Source organism: Armigeres subalbatus, chromosome 1 (assembly GCF_024139115.2).
Source record: "Armigeres subalbatus isolate Guangzhou_Male chromosome 1, GZ_Asu_2, whole genome shotgun sequence".
In the NCBI taxonomy this organism is placed as follows: Eukaryota; Metazoa; Arthropoda; class Insecta; order Diptera; family Culicidae; genus Armigeres; species Armigeres subalbatus.
The window spans coordinates 3,165,184-3,192,102 of record NC_085139.1 but is presented as its reverse complement, the minus strand read 5'-3'; the positions used below and the strand labels follow the sequence as shown (position 1 = coordinate 3,192,102).

At 44.2% G+C, this 26,919-nt stretch overlaps 1 protein-coding gene across 2 annotated transcripts; it reads left to right on the top strand.

Annotated features, from left to right (window-relative positions):
* The first annotated feature begins 358 nt into the window (after nt 1-358).
* On the top strand, nt 359-26,122 carry LOC134219736 (leucine-rich repeat protein soc-2 homolog). Of its 2 annotated transcripts, none has more exons than XM_062698590.1 (4): nt 359-511; nt 2,657-3,745; nt 15,575-17,107; nt 25,261-26,122. In XM_062698590.1, exons 2-3 carry the CDS (start codon nt 2,922-2,924, stop codon nt 16,443-16,445), a joined length of 1,695 nt encoding a protein of 564 aa, XP_062554574.1. In that variant the 5' UTR covers nt 359-511; nt 2,657-2,921; the 3' UTR covers nt 16,446-17,107; nt 25,261-26,122. The 2 variants fall into 2 exon arrangements, with proteins under 2 accessions (XP_062554574.1, XP_062554563.1); XM_062698579.1 differs by lacking the exon at nt 359-511 and adding an exon at nt 1,763-1,921.
* The last annotated feature ends 797 nt before the right edge of the window (nt 26,123-26,919 follow it).

Below are 26,919 nucleotides of genomic sequence, written 5' to 3'. Positions count from 1 at the left end.
TATAACGATGTAGTATATGATTAAGATACATGCTTGGTTGTAGGGACTCGAAAAATAATTTATTTGCAGTAACTAACCGAATACAAAAGTGTTCGTATTAACGATTGCGCCCTAACACTGGTTCTACGCTCCGATGCAGAGTACACGAGCTTTGTTCGCCAGTGACAGGCGTACGGAGCCCTTGTTATTCTTTTTTCGAGCACTTTTGTTCGAAGCGTCGACATACCCCGAATTTCTATTTTATCGCAATAAAATATTATTAAAAATACCCGCAGCACTGTTCGAAAGCTTGCCCAAAAGAAAAACATTCGAAGCTTTTCGTGCACGTGTGTTTGTGAGTCACCACATTGACGCGAATGTTTCCGTCGTGTGTGGTCCTATCTTCCTGCGCTGTGAAATTTCAGCAGTGTTCAGTTCAGTGATTGATGTTTGTTGTTGCGTTGAAAACTTCGAAAAGCATCAATGTAAAATCGTAGAAGTGATTTTATTAATAGTTCGGTGCATTGCAAAAGTGAGTAAATTGGAGCTAGTGTCGTTAGTTGCAGAATTTTCTGAATTTCAGTGTTGGGAAAATGCAATGAAGAAAGTTTGGTGTCAGACAGGCTCGTTGCAGATTTTTCCACTATTTTGTTTGCTCTTGGCTTTAGATGGTTGTGTGAGTGAGCGACCCAGCCTCAAGGTGATTGAGCCTGAGCGGCACGTTGCTCTCTTTACTCTCGCCCGTATTCTCATTGGTGCGTTTAGTGCTTTTGATAAATCAGCCTTGTGCCGTCCACACTACGAGCTATTATCACTTAAAATAAAGATTTAAAAAAAAAAAACTACGAGCTATATCACTTGATATAGAGTAACTTGATATCAATGATCGTACATCTCATTATAAGCGGCCTCTACACGGTCATAATGTATTGACGGTAGAATGATTATTTATGAAATAAGCAGAACATTGAAAAATTTCGAGCCCAACTTGTTTCGTTTAGTATTGGTACTACCCACGGTATACAGTTTTGTATACGGTTTTGTATGCCGTGGGTACTACCATTTGATTGGAAACTGATCAAGAATGTGTTGTGATAAACTTCGAAACATGTTTTTCACTTAATAATACATTATGAATCTGCTGAGTGATTCTTATAGTATCTGATGGTGGTATCGCGAGAAATCCAGTGCAATAGGTACTATTTATGACCATCGATGATTCTCCAAATGATGATGTCCGTTTTTCACAATTCAGACTATTAGCTTCATAAAGAGTATCTGGATGTGCCTTGGGCTGCGCTATCTAAAAAGTTAGAGAAAAAAAATCACTGTCAAAGTTTAAACATTTAATTTTATTGTGAATAACGTATATGATGTTTCCTATCAAGATATCTTTTATTTAATAACGAATCTGAGCAGGCTTTTAGCATTGGGAAATATTAGCCGGATGTAGAAGTAGATTGTAAAGTATTTAGAATGTAGAAACCCCTATTTCCAACATAAAAGCAAGTGAGAGTTCTCGCACCAAGCTCTTCAAAATTTGTTTAGTATTTCAATGACAAAAACAAAATACATCTTCTAAACACGTAACACATTCAAACCGCCATCAATATGCTCAGTTGATGTTTTGAACTGCAAAGATAGCAAAACATGTCTGCCTATATGTAGGGAACAATCCGAGAGCGGCTCTCTATAAGAACTTCGCAAAGCAAGTGTTATTGGGAGATGTTTTACATTTTTGCGAGAGCTGCTCAACCAATTCTGAACTTGCATTTTAGGTATCGACTGCTTTCTGCCAGCTAGTCCAGGTCTCACAGTCGCGAACGACATACAGGAAAAAGTACAAATTTGCGTTCCTCAGTGGCAGTATTTAAAGGAATCAATTGATTCAGCCAGATTAGTGTGAAGAAAATCACATCGTCAGATCGTGACTAGTGGGAATGTAAGCATACGTTATTTTGGTTGATTATGGTACTATCGAAGATGAGGAAAAACGCAATCAATGTTTGGAATGTGGTTTTGTGTGCTCGGTATTTTCCTTAAATTGGTAATGATGAACCCTCCTTTTTACATGTAGAGTTCAAAATGACGACGAAGAAGACGACCGCGAGTGAGTAGCAGCTGAAGATGGAGTAAAAATTTTCCTCTCCCAATTTTGACAGCTATAATATCATCGTGATTCCATACACGATGCCCGAAGCAGGAAGGAACATCGAATTGACCGTGATAGTAGCGGCTGGCTGGGATTGTGGATACTGGCGAAGGCCTTTTCCCAGTGATCGATGCCAAAACGATGTTCCACCTTGGCCTTTGCTCACTATTGCGTTGAACTCTAAGCTCCTTGCCTTGACTATATAGCTGATTCGTAGATGCAAATATGACAGGAGCTCTTCAGGGTGGGGTGTGGGATGTGCTAAATAGGAGACCCGCAATCAAAGCTTGTTCGACATTGATTGAAGCAATTTACCTTAACATTAGCAATGGAAAATGTTCATTATGAAGAATTTGTGAATAATATTTTCTTTTACTTATATTTAATAGTGAACTCATCTCTGTATTATTATTATTAGGGTTTAAATATGAGTGTGAATTTATTTTTGGAGCATTATTCATTATTATTTTTTAAATATGGTTAGCAAGTCTTATCGTCCAAAAAATGTTTTTTACTCAATTTCAGATTGAGCGATTTTGCTTCGACGCGAGTCAGTTGTCTCTCACAGAACAAGATGGATTGCTGAAAACACAAACAATACACCGAAAACTGCAAAGTTGTGATTCACGTTACTCATCGATATCTCGCAGCATCAAGGTTCCCCAAACGTTGGGAACTGTGGTAGAGATTTCTTTCTCATTTGGTTGTGCAGTTCGTGTTTCTACTTTTTTTTTTGTACGTTAACGAACAGCGAACGAAAATACCCCAGGAAGCTCCACGATTTCGAGGCATGAATTTGGGAAGTTCCGGTGGAACGAGCACGTCCGGTCATTCCAGTACTTACACGGGCGCCGGCAGCGGTAGTTCGGTAGCAGGTGGCAGTAGCAGCAGCAACAGCGACATGCCTGCAGAAATTCGTCCTAAGATGGTCACGGTCAAACATCCGGAATCCAACAAACCCAAGCCTACCACCAAGAAGGGTAAAGCCATACAGGCCGATGTAGATGTGATTAAAGAATTCCAACGCTGTAAAGAGGAAAGCATTCAAAGACTTGACTTGAGTAAATCTTCTATCACGATAATTCCGCCGTCGGTCAAGGACTGCACCAGTCTCATAGAATTCTATCTGTACGGCAACAAAATAAGCTGTTTGCCTGCCGAAATCGGTTGTCTATCCAACCTGAAAACACTCGCACTCAACGAAAATTCTCTCACCTCGCTGCCCGACTCCCTGCAAAACCTAAAGCATCTCAAAGTGCTTGATCTACGACACAATAAACTCTCGGAAATCCCCGACGTGATCTACAAGCTGCACACCCTCACTACACTCTACTTGCGCTTCAACCGAATCAAGGTGGTGGGAGACAATCTGAAAAATCTCAGCCATCTAACCATGCTCAGCTTGCGAGAAAATAAAATCCACGAACTGCCGTCGGCCATTGGTCACCTCGTGAACTTGACGACGCTCGATCTATCACACAATCATCTGAAGCATCTCCCGGAGGAAATCGGAAATTGTGTAAATCTTACGGCATTGGACCTGCAGCATAACGATCTGCTGGACATCCCGGAGACGATAGGCAATCTGGCAAATTTGATGCGGCTAGGATTGAGGTGAGTACGTTACTGGAAGTTATAAAATCGCCCCACAGATGTAAATGAACTATTGATGTACACAAAGATGCACAGAGTCCAAAAAAAGTATTCGTCTAACTGCATATTTTTTTCACAAAACCATAAAACTTTCTTTTTGGTAGAAGTCTTATTGTTGCATAATTATTATTCAAAAACAAATAGAAATTCCAATTATATTGTTGTCAAGTAAAAAATATCTTAATTTTCGTATTTTCACAAGCTTCGTTTTTTTGGAAAGTAATCGTGAAACAAGACTATAATAATTATATTCGTATTTAGTGACACTAGCACACCTTGGTGGTTTATTCAATACTCAATTACAGATTAATAAGCGTTATTTTTTTTTTATTGAGCTCGGCGCAGAAAGATAAGGGTATCATAGGTTGGAAAGGTAAAGAGACGAGTCTTGACGAAAGAAAACTCTTGCTACTCTACATAATCAGTGCAAAGTTGGCTTACGGAGTAGTGAACATTGTGAGTGGATCCTGTGCAACCGTTTAATCGGTTATTGATCACATCAATGCCAAATAAAACCTTGCGAGCTAATGACGGAGTGGTCGTTTCCATCAATTTAGTAACGCGCTCGGTGTGTATACATCGTTTATTCTGCTCTCTCAAAATCTCAAAGTCGTCGACCAAGCCATCACCGCGGCCAGGCGAGTTCTTGCAGATCGTGGTTCGGATGAACTACGGTTCGAAAACAACAGCAAGAGGTCCCGGTGAAACATCAGTTTGTTAACAAAGAGACCCAGCAGCAGGGTCACTCCGGTGCTTTAATGACGTCGAATCAGTTTGCGTTGCTTTCCGACGACGAAGTGGAAGATGCCATCAATGGCGGCGGTGTATGATACTACTGCTGAGCAGCATGTAGGTATACGGTTCAAGTGTTTCCTCACTCAACCGGATGATTCACGCGACATCAGGGACGAAAAAAATATTACAGCCTGCGGGTGTGTAAAAACAACATCCAGATTAGTGTGAAAGCCAAACCTCACTTTTATGACATCGTAAGCATACTGAAAGATTCGCGACTCCAGTTCTATACCCACGCAACCAGTGATGAAAATTGTTCTCTCCGGGCTGCTTTTCCGGTGGAAGAAAAGACAGAAGCTAGCAACTAGCAGCTAGCAACAGTAAATGTTCAGCTATGTGCCTGGTGTTGGAAATTTGATCTCATCAGTAGACTTCTGAGTTGCACCTGTCTAGCGTACTGGCCAGCTGCTTATGTCGAAGCACGGTGATTACGCGTTATACCTACTGCAGTTTTCAAATGGAGCAGCCAAACTGCTCTGATCAACGTCATAGTCGGTGGAGGTATTATTCGAAGAAGAAGTCCGACATTGTACTATGCATCCCCTGCCAGCAGTACGGCTACGGAATGCGGAACTACCACCTGGAAGCAAAGTGCGTGAAATGCGGTGAACGTCATCAGACATCGGAGTGCTCTCTACCTGCAAAGGGCGACGCTACTGCCAACGAGAACCGTTCTCAAATCCACTGTGCCAACTGCAGCCGAAACCAAACAGCAAATTATAAGGTCTGTCCGACTCGGTTGAAGCATCTACAGGATTGGACTACCAAGACGAGACCGTCCCCCAGGAAAAACCTTGAATACAGGGTGGCGACCTGAGTCACCATCATCATCTTATTGTCATTACATCGTCCAATGGCACATTGCCGCCTCGCGGCTCAGTGTTCATTCAGCATTTCCACAGTTATTTACCGCGAGGTTTCTATGCCAAGTTACCATTTTTGCATGCGTATATCATGAAGCTAAAACGATGATACTTTTATGCCCAGTGAATTCAAGACAATTTCCAAACCGGCACCGGGAGTCGAACCCAGCCACCCTCAGCATGGTCTTGCTTTATAGCTGCGCATCTTACTACTAGGCTAAGGAGGGCCCCCTAGGGAGCATAACAAACTCGAATCATAAATATTCTCAAGTTGGGGAAACAGGAAAACCCTTACCCTAGACCATCAAACTTGTTCACCGTTGGGGAGTTCATGTGCCTTGCTAGTGAGCTCTTCGCCAGACTTTCGAATTTCTAGTCTATGCCAATACAATTCCTCGCCCTTAGAGAGCCTATCATAAAGTACATTTATAATGGTCAATCTTAGTTAGTCGCGATACAGGATGTGGAACTGCACCAGAGCCAACAAAGCAGGACGAATTTTGCACCAAGAGTACGAGTCCACGGACTTCTACATTCACGCTCCTGATACTCCCACCCGCTACCCTTCTGGACGAGGGCGCCCTCAACCTTGGATCTATTTATTTCTAACAACTAAGTACAGATGACACATTTCATGTAATCTTTACCATCGATGCTGGCATTCCAGTACCAGTCCCGACTGGTAGCCTCATCAGCTGCTTCGACAAGGTGAACTGGAGTACCTTTGCTCGGAAAATTGATCATTGAGGTCCTCATGGCAGCTGAGGAGGCTGCTGTTCCTACGCGTAGAATCTTTTCGAAGAAGAACAACCCCCAATGAGGTGAAGCTACTGATTTGGCTGCGAAACGTGCGTCGAAGGCAGTTCATTCGGAGTCGGAACCCGTTGATTTCAACGATGACATGTCCGCAATAAGCGCAGAACATCTATACAAGAACTTTGGGTCGGCAGCAAAAATTTGAAAGTTGACCCGCAACGTTGACAAATTTTGGAAGTTGGCCCTAAACGTCAACGGTGCGGTAATCTCGTAGTGAGCCCATCACAGAAAGTTGAAGCATTCCGACCGATAAGTCTCCTGAGCAACCTAATTCTTCGAAAAAATAATCATCGCCCGGTTAAACCGGCACCTGGAGACAGAGAAAGTCATTCCACCCCAGCAGTTTGGCTTCAAAACGAGACACTTAACGGTGCACTAACTCGCTCGCATGAAGCAGAAGGTTAAATGCGGATGCCTAACGGGTAAATCCACTGTACAAAAAAAACGTACGACTCCGTATGGCAGGAAGTCGTGGTGTACAAGCCGATCTAATCTGAAGCTTTACCTGGTTTAGATTGTCCAATCATTCCTGTCAAATCAGACCTTCACGGTGGCAGTAAATGGTGAAAATTCCAATCAGCACAACATCCCCTTTGGAGTACCGCAATTCCCGAGCAGGAGAAATTGGCTCAATAATACTTAATTCTGTTATTGATACCATACTCTGTTATGAACTAGCCCTACATAAGAGGTAAAATACCAAAGGAATAATACCAAAAATTAATATGCACAATACTTGAGCCATAACAAACTCTGTTATTAAATTATTTTTCAATACCAAATGCATAACCAATTATTATTCGTTTGGTATTGAAATACCTAAGCATGATATGCCTCAAGTATTCTGCATATAAGTTTTTGGTATTATTTTTTGGTATTTTACCTCTTATGCAAGGCTAAATCATACCAATTTCTGTTATCGAGGTCAGCGCTCCTGCTCAGGGAAGGATCAGCATCGAGGAATTCCAACGGAAGTGGCGCCTCAAGCTGAATGTTGGGAAATCCCGTAGTGATTAGCGCAGAGCGCCGGTCAAAGCTACACATCAAAACAAATTACTGGTGGTCAATTGCATCATCAGGCGCAGCAGGTACTATGTTCAATCCAAGGGCTTGACGATCCCTCCCAGGCCATCTGCGAGTTGTGGTGCCTGCCTAGGATGTGGTAGGGTTTGACAGTGGGCTCTGTTAAACTTATATAAAAAGCTGCATGTATCCGCAAGTAGGCTCCACCAAAGCGACCGTGTGTCGCTCAGAGCACACAAGCCCAAGTCCTGGTGTTAGGTTAGACACCTCCGAGGAGACAGGAGGAACATAGAACTGTAAGTCGCTATAGGCTTCGCATCCCTATATATCGCTGCAGGAAATCTGCTGGACAGGACGGAAAGTGTGGAAAAGCGGGCATCGTCGGCTACCTGACAGACAATCAACGCAAGGATGTGCAAGCTGAAGATAAAAGGCCGTTTCTTTAACTATAGCATCGTCAACGTATACTGCCCACACGAAGAGTCCCGACGATCAGAAAGAAGCGTTCTATGCACAGTTGGAGCAGACATACCAAAGAAACATCCATAAATTACGCAACGCATAGCTGGTTTGCGAGAAGTATGACGATCCATACAATTTTTTAGAGGATTCATACAAAAAATGTAAGACTCCACTTCTGGCAACCCTGTTGCATCAAGTAAACAAACCGGATTTTTCGCGGTCCTCTTTTATCGATTTTTTTTTTGTTATCTTTGAGTAGTTACTCGCGAATCGGCATCCTGAACTCGCAGAAAGCTCCCCCGGATCCGGACAATCAAAATGTGGCCGCCGTGAAGCAGCAATCGACCGTCCGGAGCCATTCCAAGAATAGGCAGGAGCGCGGCCTAGAGTGCGCACAACGTAGATAACAACGACCCAAATCTCCACCCCCCGCGGTCGAAGAGCCCGTACATAGACAAACAACAACAGCAGCAAATCGTCGATAACAACATGACGAATATGCAACCTCCACCCCCGAAGGAAAATCCCTCTGGAAGCAGGAGTGGTAACGGCACACCGCAGCACGTACCTAATGTCGTTGTGAGTAACCAGTTTGAGGTGCTGCAGACCCAAAATGACGGACGAAATGCCAACACTAACTCCAAACCCGACTACGGCAACTCAGGTCCCCAAGACGAAGAAAGTTCGAGTCCCTCCGATTTCGATCATCAATAAGACAACCAGGCAGGTGTGAGAACTAATGTCAACAACCAACGTAGCACAAACCGAGTACCAAATGAAGGCGACCAAGACGGGAGTACAATTTTACTGCACGAGAGAAACAGGCCACCGTAGCGCCATAGAAGCGTTCCAGCAGTCGGACATCCAATTCCACACCTACAACCCTGCCGCCGAGGAGCCAGTGAAAATTATTTTATCAGGTCTACCGGTATACGAAGTTCACGATCTGGAGACAGAGCTTACTGCACTGGAGGTAATACCGACAGAAGTGAAACTGTTTTCGCGCAAGGTTGATGGTCTGGAGAAAGTGCGCTATATCTCCTCCACTTCGTGAAAGGAGCTGACAAATTTTCAGAATTCCTCTGGCTCTGGCGAGAGAAATGTTTGACCGCCTGGCAAACTGTCAAACCAAGCAGCAACAACTTCTAGCTCTCTTCGAGCTTACTATCAAGTATGTCTACAATGTCTAGTGTAGGAACTTGCGGCTAGTTAATTGGAACGGACGCTCCGTTCATGGAAAGAAACTGGGGTTTTTCGACTTCTTGCAACTACGCCCACGCGTGGCAAATCTTGGAAGAGAGGTTCGAGAATAAGCGCCATGCTATCGACTCTCATGTGAACGGTCTGCTGAATCTGAAGCGTATGGTGAAGAAGAGCCATTTTGAGTTACGAGCTCTAGTGGATGAGTGCAGCAAACATGTTGAAGGTCTTAAGTTCCTGGAGCGAGAGTTCGAAGGAGTAGGAGAGGATTTCGTCATCCATCTACTGGCAGCTGCATTGCACAACGATGTGCGTCATCTTTGGGAGTCAACCGTTAAGCATGGAGAGCTACTCGACTATGAAGACATGCTGGTGTTCCTGAAGGAACAGACCTTCATCCTGGAAAGAGTCGAGGCTAGCAGTCAGAAGTCATATTCGGCTCCAGTTAAGGCTGTTTCTGTAACGAACAAGTCGGTGCAAAAATCTCATGCAGTCGTGTCTTCGAGCGAGACAGAAACGGAATGTGAATTTTGCGGAAAATCACATGCTAATCATAGCTGCGCCGACTTTAAATCCCTCACTGTCCCGCAAAGATTGGTCAAGGTTCGAGAACGAAATGTTTGTTTCAATTGTCTACGCAGAGGTCATCGGAGTGTCGATTGTTCGTCGGAAAAATCGTGCCAAAGATGCAAACGTCGGCACCATACTCTCCTTCATGCTGAGGAAAAACCCAAGCAAGTTTTGGAATCATCAATTAAGCCGACTCCGAAGCTAGCAACAGATCAAGAGGGCTCGTCAACATCAGCAACACCGACGACAGCATTGTGTTCCAGTTTGGCATCTCGTACGCAGCAAGTGTTGCTGCTTACAGCGGTAGTGGACATCTTGGATAGAAACTACCACCCCCACCCATGCAGAATTTTACTGGATAGTGGTTCCCAAGTTAATTTGATATCTCGAGCAGCAGTAAATTTGTTGGGTTTGAAGCTGGGTTCGTCGAACATCACGGTCTTGGGGGTGAATAACACGAAGACTCATTCATCAAACTGTGGTGTGGTCCATCTGTCGTCGAGGTACAATGATTTCCATGCAAACGTTAAGTGTCTGGTAACTGACAAGGTGACATCGGATTTGCCAACATCGGTCATCAATGTCAGCGCGTTGGAGCTTCCCGTTAATGTTCAGCTAGCTGATCCGACATTTTCCAACCCAAGTAAGGTAGATATGCTACTGGGCAACGAATGGTTCCTTAAGTTGTTGTTGCCTGGTGAAATAGCAATGGGTGACAGTCTGCCAATTTTGCGTGAGACCCAATTTGGCTGGGTCGTGGGTGGTGTGTTCGATGACGGTGCGGTTCCAGATGAAGCGGTTCATACGCACACAGTCACCATGGATGAATTAAGCCATTCCATTCAACGGTTTTGGGAAGTCGAAGACGTTGCAGATACAGAAGAATGTGGCAGTGAAGAAGCAGAATGTGAAGAACATTTCCGAGAGACTCATCGAAGAGATGCATCTGGGCGGTACATCGTGGAGCTGCCGCTTAAGGAATCCGTCAGCGAATTGGCTGATTCTAGGTCATTGGCGCTGAAGAGATTTTATGCACTGGAACGAAGACTTTCGTTGCATCCAGACTTAAAACAGCAGTATCAGGATTTTATGGCTGAGTACGAGAGTCTTGGCCACTGCAAGGAGGTTGATGTACGCAAGGATTCGCATGATACCCTCAAGTGGTATTTACCACATCATGCTGTTTTGCGGCCTTCAAATACAACCACTAAGTGCCGTGTTGTGTTTGATGCGTCTGCAAAGGTAGCTGGTCGGTCACTCAATGACGTAATGAAAATTGGTGCCATAATCCAAAGTGATTTGCAATCCATTTCTCTTCGGTTTCGTTTCCCGTTATTCGTGCTGGCTACTGATGTGGCCAAAATGTACCGACAAGTTCTCGTGGATCAGCGACATACACCGCTTACTCGTGTGTTCTGGAGAAATAGTTCCACCGATCCACTCCGTGTCCTTGAGCTGACAACCGTCACTTATGGTACGGCGTCTGCCCCATTCTTGGCGACACGGGCACTACTGCAACTGGCCATCGACGAAGGCGCAAAGTATCCTCTGGCTGCTGACATCGTTAAGAATAGTTTTTACGTGGACAACGCTTTGTTCGGTTTCGATGATTTGGATGAAGCAAGCAAAGCCCAGACGCAGTTAATTGATATGCTTGGAACTGGTGGATTTCCTCTGCATAAGTGGGCTTCCAATAATCCTGCGCTGTTGGAGCGGATTCCTGAGATTGAGCGGGACGAATTGGTCAGCATCGACGAAGGTGGTAGTGCAGTGATTAAAACGTTGGGCCTTATGTGGAACCCAGATTTGGACGCTCTGCAGTTTGTGTCTGTCTCAACAGTAAGTGGAAGTAATACTACGAAGCGACAAGTGCTGTCGCTCGTGTCCAGAATGTTTGACCCTTTGGGTCTGGTGGCGCCGGTTATTCTTATTGGCAAACTTCTAATGAAGAATATCTGGAAGGAAGAGCTAGAGTGGGATGACGAGCTCACAGGTGAACTGAAGAAACATTATGATAATTTCCTGAATGCGTTAAGTGGTGTTACGAATCTGCGAATTTCTCGTCACGTGGTGGTCACTGGGGCCATTGCTTTTGAGCTGCATGGGTTTGGTGACGCAACATTGGAAGCATACGGCGCCTGTGTGTACATCAGGTCAATTCTACCTGGACAAGCTGCGGTGATGAAGTTGTTGTGTGCAAAGTCCAAAATCGTCCCGAAGACTGTGCTGACGATTCCAAGAAAGGAACTTTTAGCAGCGCTTTTGCTGAACCGTTTGGTGAAAAAGGTGTTGGCAGCATTAGCGCTGCCCTTCCGGGATGTTACTATGTGGTCAGACAATCAAGTGGTGCTAGCTTGGCTAGCGAAAAACCCGGAACGCTTGGAAGTGTTTGTGAGAAACCGGGTAAGTGAAATTACCGCTACTGGACATAAGTGGAGATATGTGAATACGCTGGATAATCCAGCCGATATAGTGTCGCGTGGCCAATCTGCTAGTAGTCTTGAGAAGAATGATCTTTGGTGGAATGGTCCTTTGTTCCTGCGCAGTGAAGAATATCAGGTGGTGGCACCAGGTCCACTGTCCGATGAAGAGGTTCCAGAGTTACGGCGTGCCACTATTTCTTCTGCGGTGGTATTGTTGGAGAAGTTGCCTGTATTTTCTAAGTTCGAGTCCTTCAGGAAGATGCAGCGAGTTTTGGCATATGTTTTGCGTTTTTGCCAGAACGCGAAACAAAAGGTTAAGCAGCAGAGAATCACACAGCGGTTTCCAACAGTGATAGAGATGCGTACCGCCTTGAAACTCATCGTCAGGGTGGTTCAGTTGCAGCATTTTGGTAAGGAAGTTGGCATCATCGAGTCTGGTGAGTACTGCAAAAGATTCTCTACATTGAACCCCTTTCTTGACGATGGAATGATTCGTGTTGGTGGCCGACTGCGAAATTCGAGTTTGCCCTATGGCGTTAAACACCAGTGGATCTTGCCTAATCAAGATAAAATGGTCCAGCGTCTGATTGAAGCCATTCATCGTGAGAATTTGCATATTGGACCTTCGGCTTTGCTGGCTCAATTACGTCGCCAATTTTGGATTGTGGGAGCTCGTTCTGCTGTGCGCAAGGTAATCCGAAATTGCGTGCGATGTTTCAAGTTAAATCCTCCGTGTGCCTCTCAATTCATGGGGGATCTTCCGGTTGCAAGGTGTGATAAAGCTCCCGCTTTCGTGAAGGTTGGCGTTGATTTTGCGGGTCCCATCCTTATTAAGCAGACTGGAAGAAAAGCAGCACCTGTAAAGGGATACATTAGTGTCTTTGTTTGTATGGTAACGAAGGGCATTCACCTGGAATTAGTGGAAGACCTGTCAGCCGATGCCTTCGTTGCTGCCTTGCTGCGGTTCGTCTCTCGACGTGGTGTCCCTGAACAGATTTTCTCCGACAATGGGACAAATTTCGTCGGGGCTCGCAACGAGCTCAACGTGCTATATAAGCTTTTAAGGAGCAAGCAACAACTCTCAAGATTTTGAGTTCTGTCAGCCTCGGCAGATTGAATGGAAGATGATTCCACCAAATGCGCCGCACATGGGTGGTATCTGGGAAGCAGGAGTCAAGAGCACTAAGACTATCTTGAAGAAGAAATGTCAATCGAGTCTTTTAAACACGTCGGAGTTTTCAACCTTGCTTTGCCAAATCGAAGCTCAGCTAAACTCGCGGCCTTTGTATGCTCCTTCCGAGGATCCATCGGAGCTCGAGCCGTTGACGCCAGGTCACTTCATAATCGATCGACCTTTGACGGCTATTCCGGAGCCAAGCTGCGAGGGTATTCCAGTCAATCGTCTGTCTCGTTGGCAGTATGTCCAGCGTCTGCGAGAAGATTTCTGGAAGCGATGGTCACAAGAGTACCTATTGAGACTTCAAAACGGAATAAGTGGAATAAGAGGCAAGAAAACATTAAACCAGGAATGGTTGTCCTGATCAAGGATGACAACTTACCACCACAATATTGGAAAATGGGCAAGGTGGAAAACTCGTATTTGGGATCAGATGGATTCGTCCGGGTTGTGGATATTCGAACCAAAGGTGGTTTATTAAGGCGTCCAATCCACAAACTGGCCCCTTTGCCTATACTGGACAATGAGTGCAAGGAATCCGCGGGGGAGGATGTTCGAGCCGTCCCTGCCGAATAAGAAGATACAGCGTATCGCTCAACCGCAGCCTGCGATACATTCCACAACCACACGCAGCTGCACGAAGGAAGCAGAATTTGACGCAGCCACAACGCAACAGCGCGAAATGAGCGCGCAAGGAGCGCGCCAAAGGGGAATGGAAAAAAGGATGTTTTTCCAGCCGAGAAGGAAGACACCATCATTGTACGCCGTGCTTCCCACTCGTTGAGACGTGTTAAAAATTTAAGAAGTTGAATATCACGAAGTAATGTAAATTAGTTGTAAATAAATTATCGTTGAAGTTAAATTAAGAAAAGGACTTGTTTTATCCGGTATCCGATTTTCGTGGTCTAGTTTTTCTCGGAGAGTTCGGTCGGTCCACTTATGTTGAGGTTTCCCATACAGTCCACTCACGAACAAATACAGTCCCCCCTTGCGGCAAGGTGACAACATCATAGCCTCTCCCACAGAGAAAGCGCAGCTACTAGCCACAAACTTCGCAAAGGCACATTCCAATCAAATGGCAGATGATCCTGAAACTGCTACCGCGATGAACGAGTCCATCGCATTCATCGACCACACACAGCTGACTGATGCTCACCCTCGGCTAATTCGTCCGAAGGAAGTTGCTCGTATCATACGAAGGCTTAAATCCAAAAATTCTTCAAGATAACATCCGTAACTGTGTGCTCAAAAAACTGCCCCGAAAAGCGCACATCTTCCTCGCCAAAATCTTCTCCGCTTGCATTAGACTTGGATACTTTCCGAACAGGCTGTTGTAGTTGCCATTCCCAAGCCCAGTAAGGACTCTACGGATGCGTCCAATTACAGACCAATAAGTCTGCTGCCCACTTTCAGCAAACTGCTCGAATGAGTGATTCTAATACGCATCGAGCAACACCTGGAAAACATCCACATTATTCCTGACGAATAGATTGGTTTTAAAAAGAGGACACTCCACCAACCATCAACTTGTGCGTCTGTAAAGAAGATACGTACCACCTTCACGCGAGGCAGGTCTTCAGGCATGGACGTCTAAAAAGCTTACGATTCTGTGTGCCAGGAAGGAATTCTACACAAAATGAAACGTGGGAACTTCCCACTTTACGTCCTAAAAATGATCCGTTCTTTCCTACTAAACCGCAGTTATCACGTGTATGTGAATGGGCATTCATCAAGCCGGCGCAATGTACCCTTCGGTGTACCACAAGGGGCTGTCCTGAGTCCCACGCTGTACAGCATCTTCAATGCTGAACCTGGTGATGCTTGACGATGTGAAGTACTTCCTCTTTGCTGACGAGGAAAATACCAGCACAGCCTGTAGAATTAATGAGCTGCTTGAAAGGGAGTCCATAACTCAGCTTAGGATAAAAACTGCACCAATGTAATGCTAAAAAAAAAGAAAATAAATTGAATTGAATTGAAAAATCGGAAAGATTACAAAATATTATTGTTGTTGGATGTTTTTCACGAAATAATTTGAAAAACGAACCTGGTTTAATACACCAAATAAAATTATTAAAATTTGGTCCTTCCATCGACCGCCATATTTGCTTGTGCTTAGCACAAAGACGAAGAACAAGACCTAAGTAAACAAATGATTTTACTGTACAAAAGTGGCTACTTTTTGAAAATATTTGTATTCATTATCACATTATCACTGTATGTTTTGGCACAAAAAAGTTTTAAAAAGACATTTACTGCTTGTAACCGCATATTTGTCCCATATGAATAGGAAACACAGCAAAGATGGGAAAAATATGCAATTACCAGCAGTTTATATTTGATATGTACCGATATATCTTACAACCATCCTGACAAAAACCTATAACAAAACTCATTTTCCTTTGCTTAAGTTTCGCTAAATCTAAAAGAGTTTCCCTAATCAATTTTGTTTCCTCCTTAGATACAATCAGTTGACATCGATTCCAGTGTCACTGAAAAACTGCATTCACATGGACGAATTCAACGTCGAAGGCAACGGAATAAGCCAGCTACCGGATGGTTTGCTAGCCAGTCTCAGCAATCTGACGACGATCACCTTGTCGCGTAACGCGTTCCACAGTTATCCTTCCGGTGGTCCGGCCCAGTTCACCAACGTGACCAGCATCAACATGGAGCACAATCAGATCGACAAAATCCAGTACGGCATCTTCTCGCGGGCCAAGGGTCTCACAAAGCTGAACATGAAGGAGAACGCCCTAACGTCCCTGCCGTTGGACATTGGCACCTGGACGCAAATGGTGGAACTTAATTTTGGCACAAACTCGCTCACCAAACTACCGGATGACATCCACTGCCTGCAGAATCTTGAAATTCTCATCCTGTCCAACAACGTACTGAAGCGAATCCCCAATACGATCGGAAACCTCAAGAAGCTCCGAGTACTAGACCTAGAAGAAAACCGACTGGAATCACTACCCTCGGAGATCGGTCTGTTGCATGACCTCCAAAAACTAATCCTCCAGTCCAACCAGTTGACTTCCCTCCCTCGAACCATCGGACACCTGACGAACCTCACCTACCTTTCGGTAGGCGAAAACAATCTCCAGTTCCTACCGGAAGAGATCGGTACGCTGGAAAATCTCGAGTCCCTCTATATCAACGATAACGCCTCGTTGGTGAAGCTTCCGTACGAGTTGGCACTGTGCCAGAATCTGGCCATCATGAGTATCGAAAATTGTCCTCTGTCAGCGCTGCCACCGGAAGTGGTCAGCGGTGGTCCAAGTCTGGTGATACAATATCTGAAACTCCACTCACCGTACCGACAAATGTGATTTGTTCGCGCAGCGTAAGGAGAGGGAGGCACTGTGTTGTATACTAATTTGGTTGTTTTCTCTGCGATTTGGTTAGTTGGTTGGTTGGTTAGCCATATCGGACAGCGAGTCCGAATGATGGCATATTGTTTGATGTTGTGCATGCGAAGACATGAAGGACGGAAGGAATAAGAGAAACGACAGGGGAGTGATGAGGTGATGCATGCAAAGCATGTTGGCAAATAATGTCTCACCTGCTGCAGTTGTGGCGTCTTTCCTACAAGAAGGAAACCCCACGTGAGGGTGTGGACAGAAAACACAGGCGCACGAAATGTGTTTTCGTAATTGTTTTATTTTTTTAAACGAGCCAGATGCAGTTGGTAAAAACAACAATTCAATGTGATTGAAATAAAGCTTTAATAATATTGCTATTTAATGAAGGCAAATAAGCAAACACACTAACGAATATGGGAAAAATCAGTTACAAACAGTGAAATAATGTTGTACAGAAAAAAAAGTGAAACCCGTTAAAGATAAGTAAAAGTTGTAAAATGTTGGTGAATGTATATCAATTTATGGGAAAAGCGAACACAGAAAAACCGCGGCATAGGTATAAGGATATACGGAGACACCGTACCGCAGAAGCCATCAGCATTGCAGGCTTGCAGTTTTCATCATAACGAGTAAGTATTTAGTTTTTACCATTAAATTAAAAGAAGGGTAGGAAGGGAATAGATCTAGCTTTGAATTTCTGTGTGTTCATGCACTTCTTCTAAAATTCCGACCCCTAGCTTACGCTAGTTCGCCGACTGACTGCCTGATCCACTACTACGTTGTCTCGATCCCTCCGCGGTGGTCGTGCCACAAACTTCCTGTGTCGATTCCTCTTGACTCCCCAGTATCGGAAACCCGCACTGATTCCGCGGTGACAAAAATTTGTGACCAAGAACTTTTCTAAAATAAAATTTTCTCAATAGGATTTTTTTTTTTTTTTTCTTTATTTGAGAGATTTCAGCCTTGGGCTGGTTCATCTCTTAAAAGTGAAAAATGGGGGAATATTACACTTTCTTAAATTTGATTCATTAGTTCTGCATCTTGTAGGAATCTGAAGAGGGCTGCAATGCGTGATGGGTCATCTGTCAGGGCATCCCTGATACTCCCGGAGATTTCATGCTGAATTCGCGATTCTTGGTAACGAGGACAGTTGCATATGAAGTGTTCCACGGTTTGAAGTACGTTGCAGACATCACAGACGTTTCTAAAACTCGCAGCATTGCTCATGTTATGGGACTTTTTTGTGTGCCCTGTTCGTAATCGAGAAAGTATGATCTGCTGTCGATGCTGTGGAGGATCTGCCCATATTCTGGTTTCCCCTTTGATCCGTCTAATGAAGTGCATTCTTGATTGCAGCCATTCTATATTCCATCTATCTATGATCACTTTCATGATCCAGTTTTTTATATCTTGCGCTGGAGCTTCTCTGGTATAAAGTCTTGCTGATCTGCCGACCCCGGCAAGGGCATCTGCGTTTTCGTTGCCTTTCACTCCGCAGTGTCCTGGGATCCAAATGAAAGCTGTTCCGCTAGGTGCCAACTTCTGGATTGCCTGGATCCAGGGATGTTTAGCTGTTTCAGAGAGTAGAGCGGTCAGGACACTGGCGGAGTCTGAAAAAACTGCGATTTGTTTATCGGTAGGTATGCAAACTGCCACAAGAATAGCGGCTGCTTCGGCGGAAAAAATGGTACATGGAACTGGAAGTTGATAGGAAATACCCGATAATGCGTCCGATACACCTATTCCCACGTTTCCTCCCGCTCGAGATCCATCCGTATAGCGAATTTGGTGATTGACATATTTTGAATGTTGTAACTCCAGTACGGATCTTACTAGCGCCGAAGAGTTGGATCCGGCCTTGAACTTGTTTTTAATTGCCATGTCGACAAGTAGTCTAGGGGAGATCCAACTCCTACTACCGCACCAATAGACTTCGGCTACCGGCGGGAGCTCTTGGTTGGCAGAGATTCTCAGGAGTCTGTTCGCCTCCTCCAGGAGGGAAACTCCTTCCAGTGATCCAGTAGTTTTTTCGACGAAGCTAACGGCTCTTTTACATACAATGGAGGTGATAAACTTATCGAAGGGTAGTCTTCCACTTTCTACGCAGGCTGCCATTCCCGGAGTAGAGGGAAGCAGACCTGATGTGATTCTAATGGACTGGTGGTAAACGGGGGCCAGCTTGCTTACCAGCTTGTCGGATGCTAGACAGGCCAATTCGATGCCATATGTTAGTCGGGAATCGATCACCGCCTTGCTAACACGCATCCGTACCGATCGATTCGTTGCATGATGTCTTCTGGCGAGCGTTCGTAGTAGATTGAGTCTAGATTGGCATTTCTCCTTTACTTCGTTGAAATGTTCGTTGAAGGATAGGTGTCGATCTATGCGTACCCCCAGTACTCGAATCGATTTTCTAAAAGGCAGGATCCTACCATCGATGTGAATAGGAGAATGAAGGACTCGATGATTGGACGGACATACGTGAGTGTAGGCACATTTTTCCACGCTCAGGAGGAAGCCCACGGAGGTGGTCCAACGCGACACTGCATTCAAGGCTGCCTTAAGTTTCCTTCGAAGAGCTTTTACGGTGCATCCCATAACGAGAAGGACGATGTCATCCGCATATACAAATATATGTATTTCTTTTGGCAGGTTTCGAAATACTCCGTTCCTTCGAACGAGAAACCGGGTGACGGCTATGACCGCCCCCTGTGGCACGCCTGTTTCTTCTCGGAGGTGATTTGATCGGTTGTTTCCAATGCATACAAGGAAAGAACGAGTCTGGAGAAAATGTTTGAGAAAGTGCATAATATGCCCCTTGAGGCCCCATTCTTGCAGCTGGGCTAAGACATCGGGCATCCAGGCTCGATTGTAAGCCTTTGCTATATCCAACGTGGCAAGTTCTGCGTGCTGTTCAGCTTCATTGGCATCTCGGAGTACTTGATTGAGGGTAGCAAAATATGTGCCTGTCCCATGTCCGGGTCGGAAGGCGTGCTGCCGATGGTCAATATAGTCGTTATTTTCCAAGTAATGAATTAGCCGGCGATTTACTATCCTCTCCATCACTTTGCAGATACAATTCGTGAGCGAGATCGGCCTAAAATCTTTGGTTTCTCTACCGCATGTGCCATGTTTCTGGATTGGGACAACCAGGCTGTGTTTCCAACTGTTCGGGATACAGTTACTTTCCCATAAATCGTTAAGATGCCGCACTAATGTAATCTTGCCAACCGGTGGTAATTTGGTTAGAAGTGGGTACCCTACATCGTCAGGACCGGTTGATCGTCCGTTAGATTTGGTCAAAGCGAATTCCAGTTCTCGGAGGCGAAATGGCTGATTAATCTCTAAACACTCTACATCTTCCAATATTTGTATGTCGTTCAGAGAGGTTGCAGATACTTGTTTAATACGACGAAAACGTTCATCGTATCCTTCGAGTGCTGAGAGAGATGCGAAGTATTCTCCCATTGCATTAGCGATGGTGTCCGGATCCCGTGTAATCGTTCCGTTTAACTTTATTGCCATTCCGCGGGATTTGCGCTTACCACTCAAAGAATTGACTTTGTTCCAGAGGTCGCTGGTCGTTTGATTGGCGTTAATGCTGTTCAGAAAATTTTCCCAGCTTGCGTTTTTAGCATCACGGATTATTTGGCGACATTCGTTTCGCTTGGCTCTGAAGTCAGCGAGCGCTTGTTCCTTCATAGGATGGTCCATCGAAAGTCGTTTTGCCCTCCTCAAAGCCTTTCTTCTAGCCTTCACTGCTGCCTTGATATCGGGTGACCACCACTGAAGTGATTTAGTTCCCGGTTTTGAGCTGGTTTTGGGGATTGCGGATAGAGCTGCTCGGTGGAGGGATTCTACGAAGTCCTGGATTTCGTTTCCGTGCGAATTCAACAGGGAATCAGTAACAGACTCCTGGAAGAGAGTCCAATCGGCTTGGTTATATTTCCATTTTGATTTGCGTGATATTTCTAATGGCATCTTGTCTAGGGAAATCAGCAGGGGTAGTGATCACTGCCCATGGTGTCATCCTCAGCGTTCCAGAGCAGTCTGTTGACCACATTTGCGCTGGCGAAAGATACATCAACTGAGGATTCTCTTTGTCCACTGGTGTATGTAATTGACCCGTCGTTGAGGACAATGAAATTCAATGCCTCTACTACTTGCATTAAAGTGGATCCTCTGGTGTTAACTTTGGGACTACCCCATGCCGGATGGTGACCATTTGCATCCCCGAGGAACAAGATAGGGCCATTCAAGCCCCTGAGAAGTTCTGTGAGAGTATCTTTCAGATGTGGAATTTTGCCGCACGGCAGATAGGCGGATAAGACCGTTATTGGTATTGGATACTCTAGTTTGACTGCCACGATGGGAAGATCTGTGGGCAGCTGGATGGTGGTGAAAGGAATTGGTGTCAGGACTCCTATGGCCGCCGAGTGAAAATATTTTCTTTGCTCTTGAGAACCCACTGGTATTGTCCTCCCAATGTACGGTTTAGTCCGTTGATATTAGCTCGGTGGATTTCTTGAATCGCCAGAATAGTGGGTTTGTAGTTTTGAACGAGATTCTCCAGATCTGGCAGGTTATTATAGTAACCATTAATATTCCACTGCAAGGCAAAGGGGATCTTCTAGTTCTGAAAGCGGCGGGATTGTCTTGAGCGATACGGCAGGGGTCTGTATTTTGAGCTGGTGTGTGGAATACAGGGCTGGAGAAGGATGTTGCAGATTCATTTGACGCTATGGTGGCGGCATTTGTGATGCTGGTTTGCGGTTGTTCACATCTTGTTTTTTGTGATGACAAAGCCGGTACTGAGGAGGATGATATTTCGTTTGGTATGACTGATATAGGAGGCCATTCTGCATGCTGCAAAAATGACCGATTCGTAGGGAGACTGTGCAGTGCCCATGAGGGGCCGGCAACGGGTGTCCCAATATTGCGACCTTTCGCCTGCCATGAGTCATATTTCTGGGAATCCGTTAGGGCATCTGGTGGGATAGGGTTTATGACCACCGAATGGTTGATTTTAGATAGGATAGCATTGGTTAATAATCGTCTCCCAACTGCACTTACTGACGAACACCGGGAGTTACCCTTCGGTTCCGGTAAGCTTGGGATATTCTGCTGGTATAACGGGTTTAATTGTTCCTGTCCATCGATGTCGACATGGGGAGGGGGGGGTTATCACGCGACCCATTTCGTACATGAATGCGTTTGACAGTTCCTGCCTGGGAATCCTTGTGGGGGAGAGTGAGGTTATCACACGACCCATTTCGTTCATAGATGTGTTTGACATTATCTTCCTGGAAATCCTTGTGGGGGAGAGTGAAGTTATCACGCGACCCGATAGAGCATTCATTAATTTTTATTTTGGAGGCGGCTAACGGGAACTGATTAGAGATTCTTGATCCTGGCTGACTATGACCATCAGCTTTTTTATCAGCTTCATCGGCTATATGAGCTCCGAATTCAATAGGTGACTGCTGCTGTTGTTGATTGCTGTTATTTGAATCGTCTTCTTGATTTTGCTTGTTGAGTTTTTCGACTCCAATGTGCTTTTTGGGATACATTGTAGAAATGTAGAAGGGGTTAGGAGTAAGGGAGAAGCAGTGACTAGGACGATCATTTAAGACAGCGTTTCATTCTCCTCGCCGGACGGTTCGATTGACGAAACATCATAGTCATCGGAGGGTGAACGTTCGTCCATTGTGTTGAAGGTGTCGGGGGATGGTTGGGAGATGTAGTTGGTTTGGGAAAGATACATATCTTCTGTGTCGGAAATATACATAGCTGAGTTATCGGGCTTCGTCCGTTTTGCTTCTGACTCAAGGCTGTTTGTTACTGCAAGTTTCTTTCTCAGTTTTGGCTTGGCTCCTGTGTCTAATGTTCCAGTAGATTGATTAATGCTCGGATTTACATTGCGGGAGTTTTCAGCAATGGAATCCGAAAATGTCTTCTTCATTGATACTGACGATGTATTTTGTTGGGCAGGGATTGAGGATGCTTTCTCGGATTTTTTGCTTTTCTTTTGTTTTCGCTGGTGCAGGATGACTGGTTGGAGGAAGCGTAAAGTTTCTTGTATGCATCGTTCTCGTTTCTAAGGGCATGGATCTGCTCGTCTTTCTTCGCCGCTGATGATTCGAGTGAGGACACCCTAGCCGCGAGGTGTTTGATAGTGCCGTGCTTCCTCACGGTGTCTAATCTAGAGCTCTTTTGGATGGTCTCTTCCAGCGTATGAATCCTTTGATCTCGGCAATCTATTTGACTTCTCAGATCGGATATTAGACTTCTGAGACCCTGAAGCTCATTGGTGATGTTCGAGGATTGATCAGCTTGCGATGAAGTTTGAAGTACCCGAATCGTCGCATATTTTTCAGTCATTTGGCTAGAGAGTGTATCAACTTGGGCTTTGAGGTCTGATATTAGTTTATCCTTGCCAAAAGAACCAACGCTAGCAAAAGTGCGGACACCGGTATTTGCCTCATAGATCTTCCTTGCTTCGTGATATTGGATGCCTTGGTCAACCCTTATGTGCTGGATAGCATCTTCCGATTGGTATGCAGGGCACCTTCTGCTTCCTATTGCATGGCCGTCGGATTTGCAACGTGTACAATAAGTAGCATTGGTACACCGCTCCCCATCGACGACTGTGTGTAGCTGACCACAATTACCACACGTCATGTTTTCCTGCTTGCATCTTAGCTTGGTGTGACCGAATTGGTAACATTGGTAGCACATCATGGGTGCGGGGTAGTAGGGCCGAGTCTTTATTCTCATATAACCGATATCTATGTGTTCGGGACGTGTTGTTCCACTGACGGTGAGTATTACCGTGGAGTTGGTTCTCTGCCCTCGTTGGTCTTCCGGGTAATACGTTTAACATCAATTATGTTTTGGTCCTTCAAGCATGCCAATATTTCTTCCTCTTCGTGGATCTTCAAAAGCGCCTGGCAACTTATTACACAACGGGTAGAATTCAGTCCTGGGTGGAGGGTTACTTTAACCATTGTGCCGTCATTTAAGTGGGTCATGGAGAGCAGTTTATCGATATGCTGTTTACTCCTAACTTTGAGTGCGAAAGAACGTCCCTGCGCTTCGGAAAAAGCTCCCTCTATCCTACCGTTGATGAATTTTTCGATTGATTGCTTTACCACGAAAGGATGATCAGGCATGCTACCGTTAACTTTCAATATAGCTAATTTCCTATGATTGCTGAACGGGTGCATATACGAAGGCAAACATGCTCCAGCGTATGTTCCGTCTATGTAGTTGGGAATCCCTCCTCCGGGATCATTGATGAGGGGTGAGAAACCCGTATCTATCGACATTGTGTGGTGTGGACAATTGTCACATATGAAGATTACAGCTTTCGAGAGCTAACCGTCAGATCAAATGATATAACTTGCGTGCAAGGTGTGAACAAGTATATGGCACTGATTTTGATTACTTCTGCGATGGAACAATGGCTCACTTTAATCTATTGTTATGCGAGTTGAAACGAGAATAAAATGTGATATATTATTTCGACCGATAACTATGATTAAACGATTCGATACGCCGCGAATTTTGGACGATTCGGCGCGGTGGAATCAATAGTTATGTACGTTTCGCTAACTAAGAAAAGGTCGCGACGGTGTGAAAATAAATCCGCTTGAGAAAAGACACAACCGCATGTATCGGTATCTCTGGATGAACTGACAATAGGATTTCTGATTGCACCTCAATGATTATAATATTATTGAGCAAGCCAAGATTATCAGCCATTTGGCCGAATGTCGTATGGCCGAATGCCGTTTTGCCGAACACCATTTGGCCGAATAGTTTAATTTAAATATTTGACGTCATACTACGAGTAGTGAATAGTTAGTAATGAGAACTGAGATCAGAGAACTTCTTCCTTCTTCCTTCTTCGTGCTTCGTTCCTTCTATTTACTTTCTTCCTTCTTCCTCCTCTCTTCTTCTTTTTTCCTCCTTCTTTCTATCTTTTCCATTCTCCCTTCTTCTTTCTTCTTTTTTCTTCTTTCTTCCATCTTCCTTCTATCTTCTTCCTTATTACTTGTTCCTTCTTTCTTCCTGCTTCCTTCATCCTTCTTTCTTCTTCTATTTTCTTCCTTCTTCCTTTTTCCTTCTTTCTTTTTTTCCTTATTCTTCCTTGATTATTTCTTCTTTCTCGCTATTTCATTTATTCTCACCTATCACATCTCATTTCTTACCACTAACGTCACACTACTAATTTCTAATTTGTCACTTCTCTTTTCTTGCTTCCCACTACAAACTCTTCTTACTCCTCACTACTCACTTCACAAATTTAATAAGGAAACGTATATCAACTATTCGGCCAAACGGCATTCGACCAAATGACGTTCGGCCAAATGACCCTTTCGGCCAAACGACATTCGGTCAAACGGCATTCGGCCAAATGACCCTAAACCAATCCAAGTGGTATACACCCAATTCTGATTTTACACGGATTTTTTTTACACGGCCGTGTAAAAAAATCCCATACAAATTTTTTGCAAAGTTGCTTCATTTGGCATGATTCGTCGAGAAATCATAAATTTTTTTTACACGGATTTTCGAATTTTGAACTGAAAACTTTTTTTACACGCATCCTCCGTGTAAAAAAAGAATCGGGTGTATATGCTCCCGTAGATAACCCGAGTAAAATCTTCCATTTGCTACAAATCCAGACTGTATTCTTTAATTTAAATCACCCCTTACTGTATTACTCTTACTTTTTGACCTATAATTATAAATTCTCTCTCGTTGTTCTTCCACACAGAAACTACTTGACGATGGCGATAGCGACCACCACGATGTCACCGAATTATTGAAGCGAATTCCTTTCACCACCTACCTGACTTGCGTCGATCGTGTAGACGCAATATCAAATGACATCTCCCGTTTGGGTGTAATTTGATCGCGGTGATCCTGTGCGGGCCCCACTAACGATGCGGTGCGCTTTTCTGTATGTATTTTTTGCCCATGTAAAGTAGAGCGTACATCCGTACAAGAATGAGGATATGTGGTAAGATGAAGCAACAAACGTCTAAGGCTAATTTTCCTACGTAGAAAACACACGTTCTTCAGTTTGTTTGGTACGCATATAACTGCCGACTTCTTGGTGAAATAAGATCTCATTTTTTGTTGCGAAATTAGGGTTTTGGTAGGACTTTTTTCACGGTCGAGGTGAACAGAACATGTACGAAAGACGAAAAATATCGTTTCTTGGTAATTCCAATAATCGGTTACAAAAACTAAATGTAAACTTGCGACCATAAAACGAGAATTTTGTTCACTTCACCATGCTATCGAACGAACGAACGAACAATCGATTTCAACTGGCAATCATTTTTATTCTAATCGTCTTTAATGGAATTATTTACCATGGGAACAGTGATGTTTAGGAATCACATTTAACCTGAGATTTGTTTAAATTTTTCCTTACATTTATTGAAATGATTTACAAAAATATGCACGTTAGGTTTACGAGGTATGTATAAGTAATACGTAGAATAATTTGTTTAACCAGCAATATTTTACAAATTGCATGATTTAATCTTATAAGTTACAGTTAATAACATTTTATACAAAAGGTGCTCAATTCAATCGCGTTCTATTAAAACTTAATTGTACCAAGCGTTTCTTTGCTTATTTTATGACTGAAAATTTATTAGGAGCGGAAGATAAAACCAAGTGCAACGAATTTATGGATGTTATCAAAGACAATATTTCGTTTGTTGCAATCAATCAATATTCTGTTAGAAATTGTCTGTTTTGGCTTTGAATTAAACATGGAATACGCTGTTCAAAGGTTCAAGTAGGTATGAAATGCAGAAGTGTATGCAAGAAAAATCATTGAGTGTGGGAATGGCTCCTGGAACTCTGGACATCAACCGTGGCATCTCGATATTACGACTGGGCCACTCACAAACCACTGTTCAGTAAACGTTCCCGTGGAACGTTTTTTCAAGCAGTCGCTGGTTTTGGATGCCGCTTTGTTGATATTGTTTGGTTTGTGGTTGCAACACAAAATCTTATCGAAGATACTTCTGCTAGAGGGTGCATTGCACACTATTTTGCTAGGAGTTAGCCCCTTCGCGTTTTTTTTTTCAGGGACACCCTGTTATAGGTAGGTACTCGTTAGAAACTACCATTCGCGGATTCTTCGTGTAGAACTTTCCCAGTGTTGATCAGTTACGGTTGGTGTCGGGCCAGATGGCAGCTCACGTAGTTGGTCACAGCAATACCTCGAGTGTGCAAATTGTTGTCAATTGTTTGACGAAGGATTACGATATATTTAGTAGGACTTCCCATTTCCTTGTTTTTAGCTGTGACCTGTTCTAAGGACCTTTGAACAGTATTTTCATTTTTCAGAATTGTTATAGTCAACATGTTCGAATTCTCACTACTTCATGACAGTGACCCATCAAGCATGAGT

What these genes read in the sequence shown, in the direction of transcription:
- LOC134219736 (XM_062698590.1), top strand. Translation starts at nt 2,922, where the DNA reads ATGAATTTGGGAAGTTCCGGTGGAACGAGCACGTCCGGTCATTCCAGT. An exon ending in TTGATGCGGCTAGGATTGAG is followed by an intron (nt 3,746 to 15,574) that starts GTGAGTACGTTA and finishes TTTCCTCCTTAG; the next exon opens with ATACAATCAGTTGACATCGA.